Source organism: Sturnira hondurensis, unplaced genomic scaffold, assembly GCF_014824575.4.
Source record: "Sturnira hondurensis isolate 20B ecotype Veracruz unplaced genomic scaffold, ASM1482457v3 Scaffold0006413, whole genome shotgun sequence".
Classification (NCBI taxonomy): Eukaryota; Metazoa; Chordata; class Mammalia; order Chiroptera; family Phyllostomidae; genus Sturnira; species Sturnira hondurensis.
The window spans coordinates 5,560,331-5,566,717 of record NW_028079044.1 but is presented as its reverse complement, the minus strand read 5'-3'; the positions used below and the strand labels follow the sequence as shown (position 1 = coordinate 5,566,717).

Below are 6,387 nucleotides of genomic sequence, written 5' to 3'. Positions count from 1 at the left end.
CTAAAAAAAAAAACCGTTCTCAGTAATTATGCTGGTGGTGGTATTAGTATTGCTCTTTGAAGTTGCTATGTAACATGGGATAGAACACATCAGTTAGTATAGGATCTTTTAATTCTACGCCCCCTGTAGCCTCGAGAACCATAATTCTCTGAGTGAAAAGATTATAACATGGGAAATGTTTGGCTGGAAAATCCCTGCAATTCTGAATGAGTATGAACTCGTGAGTTTTTCTTTGCCCTACTTACTGATATACCTAGAACCAAGGTCCAACCCAGTAAGAAACAATGAGCATTGCTGGCACATAAATTATGGTTTTAGAATCTCATTTTCTACTAAAAGAAACCAGAGTTTCTTAGAGAAACCTAATTGCATGTTTGGGGTCAAGAAATGTCCCGATGAACCTGGGATATCTTGTCATGCCAGATAGGGAGGAAAGTATTAAAGATTTCTAAAGTTGTATCAAAAAAACCCTAAAAACCTGCCCTGGCTGGTGTAGCTCAGTGGATTGAGTGTGGGCTGTGAAGCAGTATTGCCGGTTTGATTCCCAGCCAAGGCACATGTCTGGGTTGCAGGCCAGGTCCCCAGTAGGGGCTACGTGAGAAGCAACGACACATTGATATTTCTTTCCCTCTTTCTCCCTCCCTTACCCTCTCTCTAAAAATAAATAAATAAAATCTTAAAAAAAAAAAACCCCAACATTCAAAACCCAACCTGAAAGGGTTCCCCCTAGACAACGATAGGACATTTTTGTTTCACAAGGGACTAATTTCATTGATGGTTAGAGAAGTCTGGAGCTTTGATGGACAGAAGTTTTACTTTTATTCTAACAGGGGTGGGGGGTCATACTTAGAAAGCTCAGTTCAAGTGCTGGGAAAGACTCAGGTATTTTCTCTCTTCTACACAAATTCCACCAAGTGAAGGAAATAGTTAAGTATTCCAACTAACAAATGAAAATCACATCCAGACGGAAATAGAGGATCCTCAAACATGACCAATCCTGAAAGTGCCCAAAACTTGGTGTGATCACATGTCCATTGCCTAATGGGACCTTTCATCGGCTGACGATGCCCTGGACTGTAAGAAGCATCACCACTCTAAGTACCCTGAAGAAGACACCACCCTGAGGTGCTGTCCATTGAGGATGGGTTCCAACATCAGAGATGTTCAACGTGACAGAAGTGGCCTTTCATCAGTGACTATCCTGACAGTCTTACTTTACTGCTGCTCATGTTTCAGAAGTTTAGAGGCCAATATTATTGCCCATCCTGTATCACTAGAAATCAGAGAAAAACAGTATAGCTATAAAACATTATAGCAATAAAAATCAATGTGAAAATCCTCGAAACATTAAATCATGTATAATTAAAAAAAACCCTTTATTTGCCCTGATGGGATTGAAGTCCCCAATCCTTTGTGGCCTGTAACGTCTGCCAGTGAACCAGCCTTGATACCTGCTGACGTAAGCTCCTGACAACCCACAGAAACCAGTCTTCTGTTGCCCTTTCCCTTCCCTTCAACCACCACCTTCCACCTGCAGGCCTCAGTGGGTCCATCCCGTGTACGGCAAGAGCGCGACCATCACCAAACCCAGGTCTCAGAGTCAGGTCAACAAGCCTCTGCAATTATGTGCAAAATGTCCCATGTTATGTTACTTTTTATGGGATTCTGGGATTGCTGGTTGAGTGTGGCCCACCTGCCACCTGCCTGGCTTTGTCATGAGTAGGCTTAACATTTAGGCCATCATTTCATTTTTTGAGAAGTGAGCAACTTGAGTCTAATCCTAAGGCAAGGACGAGGGAATGCCATGGTGAGATAAATGACCGTGGGTGCATGTGAGAGGTGGGGGAGAAGCTGGTGAGGTCTCAGTTCATCAGCAGGTCACAGAAATTGCCAGTGCCATTCAGCTGTGGAGCCCAGGCTTTATGTTGTGTTAGGCATGGCCTCTGTAGAAAAACTTACTGAAAATCCCTGATATGGAATGAATAGGAGAGATAAAAATAGGAGAAGTGTAACACACATATCTTACCCATAACTCTATGCTGGTGTCAACAAACAGGCCCACGGGCCAAATCTAGCCCATCATCTGTCTTTGTGTGATCTCTGTAAAACAGATGAAATTCAAATTCATGTCCAGAGTTTTAATGCAACACAGCCACGCCCAGTCACTTGCATATTGTCAATAGCTGCCTCTGTATTACACCACAGCGGAGTTTCAACAGAGTGTGGCCTACAAAACCTAAAATATTTACTATCTCTGGATCTCTACAGAAAAAATTTAACAACCTATCTCAGAGCTTGGGTTTAGCAAGCTCTCTGATAACTTCTTTAGAAATAAAAAAAGGTGGATGTGTAGCTGCCAAACATTCTGGAGGTAACACTCTGTTCACTGTAGTTTTCAAAGCTGGTACACCAGTCACGCACAGGAACACAGAACCGGAACCCAGACGGACTATCTAGTGTGTCTCGTTTACTCTCTCTTTCCTTGCTATTCCCCTACGTGGCGTGCGCACGGAAGAGGAAAAATAACAATTACCCAACATGCTAGATTTAAAAGCATTTAATGACATCGCATATATTTAACAGATAGGGAAAGAGTTGAGAGGTACAGGTCATACGACTGAGCACCGGGCCTGAGTGACCGACCACTTTCCCGCTCAGGCCCAGCCTCCTGGGTTCATTCTTATCAATGCCGTTTTGATTGTGCAGTAAGATGAAAATTTGTCATTACAATCATTACAGTGACAGAGAAATGCACACTATGTATCAAATAGCAAGGTAATGAAGCAAATTATAACACAGTGTGGCAACGCACGAGCAGGTAACCATTAGAGTAACAGTACTTTGTCCAGTAAATGCTTCAGTTCCACTTGTACACTTACCAATGATTTAAAGGGTTTATTATACATCTAGTTTTATTATACTTTGTACTAGAATTATCTCAAACATACAATATAATGTATTTCAGCAAAAAAAAATTGAAATTACAGATTTAAAACAGTATCCGTTTTCTATTCCTTCTTGTATACCGACATTCTTGACCGTCGTCCCAGCGGATGCAGAAAAGCCGCGTGTCATGTGTTAGTAAGTGCTGCTGATGCGAATGTTTGGTCTGTACATGGAGCTGCACTCTGGCTGCAGCGAGATCCTAATACACCATCTGTTTAATCAAGGTGAGTCCCCCCACGGGCCCCTCTAATAGTCAAAACTCAAGGTAACCACTGGAAGTAAATGGCAGAGAATGGTGTCAGGAAATTGGTACGTTTTGTCTCTGGTGAGCACAGGAAATATTGTTTTAAGCACCACTGCCCTGCATACCAACAGCACTAGAGGCGAGTTATTTCCAACACAGCCTCACAAAATTGAGGAACAGTTTAAATATTGAGATCTAACCTATATAATTTCACTTAAAAAATCTGGTCATCCCTCTGCACCTCAAACTTTGTAACTTGGAGATAAAGTGTTTAGGTGTATTTTTCCCCCACCCCATCCCCAGAAATGCTCTATAAATAAAAAAAGAAAGAAAGAAATCAACCACATTGAGGAACGTTAGGCACAGAGAATAATGTGTTGGTTCTGAGCTTGCATGCTGGAGTTTCACTGAAAACGTAAGAGAAGGGCAGGAGGTGAAAGAAAGGAGTTCACTTCTTCTTGCCAAAAAGGCTGAACCGCTTCTCTTTGTCTTTCTCTTTGTCCTTCTCCCGTTTGCCGGGACTGGACTCGCTGGTGATGGTGACGACACTGGTGGGCAAGGTCTGCGCCCGACTGGATGCTGGCGTGCTCTGGGTGCTGGCAGACACCTCGTGTTTATCAGAGGAGATGGCGGAGGAGATGGCCTGCATCCACGTGTTCATTTCCTCCTGGAAAAAGGAGGCGGCACGGGTGAGACTTGGCTAAGAGGGACGGACACGAAACGCTCTCGCTGCAATTGCATGGCTGCCCGAGACTCTGCCTGTCGAAGACTTGGGAACAAGGCTGACTCAGGGGTAGGCAGTTCCCAAACAAGCCTCCTCTGCTTTATCAGGACAGTAGAATGAACACCACGGTTCAACTTCCACAGGAATTTGGTTTGAAGTGCCTGAAGGTCATTAATCTATCACGTGGTCCTAGGAAGTTGGAAGAGCTGAAGATTCGTGCCCACCCTAGAAGTTGCTCCCCCTCTGGCTTTTAAAAAATTGTAATATATTTTGACATGTAAGACTGTAAATCTTCTTAATGGAAGCTTTTTCAAATTCAAAGCGCTGCATATGCTATTCTCTCCCCTCCCCCAAGGTGGAGCACAACCACGAAATGGGTGGTTAAAGGCAGTGGGTGCAGCGGGGAGACTCCTAATTGGACATTAAGATCCAGGTCCAGTCCTGGGACCCCTCACTGTGCCTCACCCACTGGGAGACAGGTGACATTCACTAGAAGCCTCCTAGAAGCATAAGGAGAACCAAACCCCTTCCAGTGTTAGTGACTGCGGAGACGAAATGACAGATGCCAGCTGTCACTGATCATTACTTCCATGAAGAACATTACAAATAAAGCTTATCCTGAGTGCAACAGACACTTGCAAATGCTTAAGTAATCGAGAAACTTATGCTTAAGAATCTTAGAAACTTACATCTTAAACTTATGCTTAAGAATCTTAGAAACTTACATCGTCTTTGGCTTGGAAGAGGTACTCATTTCCATCATTTAGTCTGTAATTTGAAGGAAGAAAGGAAGTTACAATATAACTTTAGAAAAACAAGTCCCCCAACTCCCATATCCTTTGTGGGGTAGAAGGAGGCCACGGGAGTCACACCAGAAACGCCTGTTCACATACCACCAGCCATGCCCGGGACACGCACAAGCCCAGTAGGGGCCCCCTGGACATCCAGGAGCCATATAATTGGGCCAATATAATATACATACGCAACCTAGTGTTTCAACCCACCGGGAGGATTTTTTAAAAAGTCCCAAATGAATTAACATCTGGCTTTGTTGTGGCAAAGAACGCTTGGATGCCTGACCACTGCTCTAAATTGAATTCAAGAGAAAGGTCTTTAAAATTTACAAGCCCTTTTGAAATTCTGCCACTAAGCTTGTATCCCCACATTTACAAATACCAGTTTCTGAGTAAATATACAAAACCAGCCTCTTAGATTTCACTTATGTATGTCTCAGAATGAAAGCAAGTGTCCTTGCAAGGTCACCCACTGTGACACTCCTTCACTCCACTGCCAACAAGAGGAAGGGGACATCGCGGGTGGGCAGGAGGGTAAGTGTCCTCCACCAGGACCCTAACCGCAATGAGGCGGTGGCCAGGGAGCCAGGCTGCCTGCGCCTTGTCTTCCAGAGCGTCAAGTGTTCCAAGTCTTAAGAGCCCTCCAGTGCTTGTCAACACAGCTCAGTAACTCACACCACCTGACACTCTCATTTGCAGGCCGTGGCCTAGTCCAACTGGCATAAGACATGCGTAACTGAAGTCCAGAGCTTTTCAGATCTCAAAGCAACAGATCAACGAAGTAGTAAATGAAGTAACATCCTGACCGTTTTTTACGTCAAAAAAATGAAGTGGTTTTCCTGCCCATTTCCATGTAATAAGCAGAACTTCTGATCTTGGACCTACTCTGTGGGGATGTGTAGGTATCCTACTGGGGAGAGACACCTGGAACTCTTAGATGGTTCCAGGGGCAGCTGGAACATCCACTGGGAGCCCAGGAGCCCAGGCCCCACATGCGCACTTCCTGTTTGCCTCCATCCAGCCCCCTGGTAGCTCAATGGACCCGTCACCAGATAAGCCATGGGCAAATAACAGCACCTCTTGAGTCCAGGTAAGCTCCAAAGATGGGGAAACGGTTTTTATGAGTTTCCCATAAACTGTGAAATGTGAACAGCTCACCTCCTCTCAGGGAACAACTGAGTTCCAGCTTATAAAAACAAAAGTGCCTTTACTTCAATGTTCAGTGTGCCATTAACCACGGGGAAGCTGGTGATTGGCTAGTCCTCAGACATCCTAACCAAGACGTGTGCCAAACCTGCCTGCCACTTTCTTGGTGATTTTTTAAATGGCAGAGGAGAAAAACCAACTTATCCCAGCATCTGTCTAAGAAAACCAACCCCCAGAGTGGAAATAAACACACACCTACTCTTCTAGGAACCGTAAGGCACGGCAACTCTTACCTGAGTTTGAACACGTGTTTCTTCTTTTTGTAATCAAGGGCCACTTCACAGATGGCTTCTTTCAGACTCACCGGGACCTCGCTGTGGTAAGGGATGCCGGAAGCAGCTGTCTTTGCGTCCTTGTAGAAACCCATTTCTTGGTTATTTATGACACAGTAAACATTGTGCCAGGACCTGAGCAGTCAAGAAAGGAACGTCAAGGTTCCACACCACACTTCCTTAAGAGCACTGAGAACTGAT

General features: G+C 44.5%; 1 protein-coding gene across 2 annotated transcripts in view; it reads right to left on the bottom strand.

Moving 5' to 3' along the window:
• Nucleotides 1–2,542: 2,542 nt before the first annotated feature.
• Nucleotides 2,543–6,387, bottom strand: part of SPTBN1 (spectrin beta, non-erythrocytic 1) — a 195,023-nt gene continuing 191,178 nt past the window's right edge. For both annotated transcript variants that reach the window (XM_037047913.1, XM_037047914.1), the window contains 3 exons: nucleotides 6,148–6,321; nucleotides 4,640–4,682; nucleotides 2,543–3,857 (listed from right to left, as the gene is read on the bottom strand). In XM_037047913.1, the coding sequence (XP_036903808.1) occupies nucleotides 3,639–3,857; nucleotides 4,640–4,682; nucleotides 6,148–6,321 (436 nt within the window). In that variant the 3' untranslated portion in view covers nucleotides 2,543–3,638. The remainder of the gene's footprint in view (nucleotides 3,858–4,639; nucleotides 4,683–6,147; nucleotides 6,322–6,387) is intronic.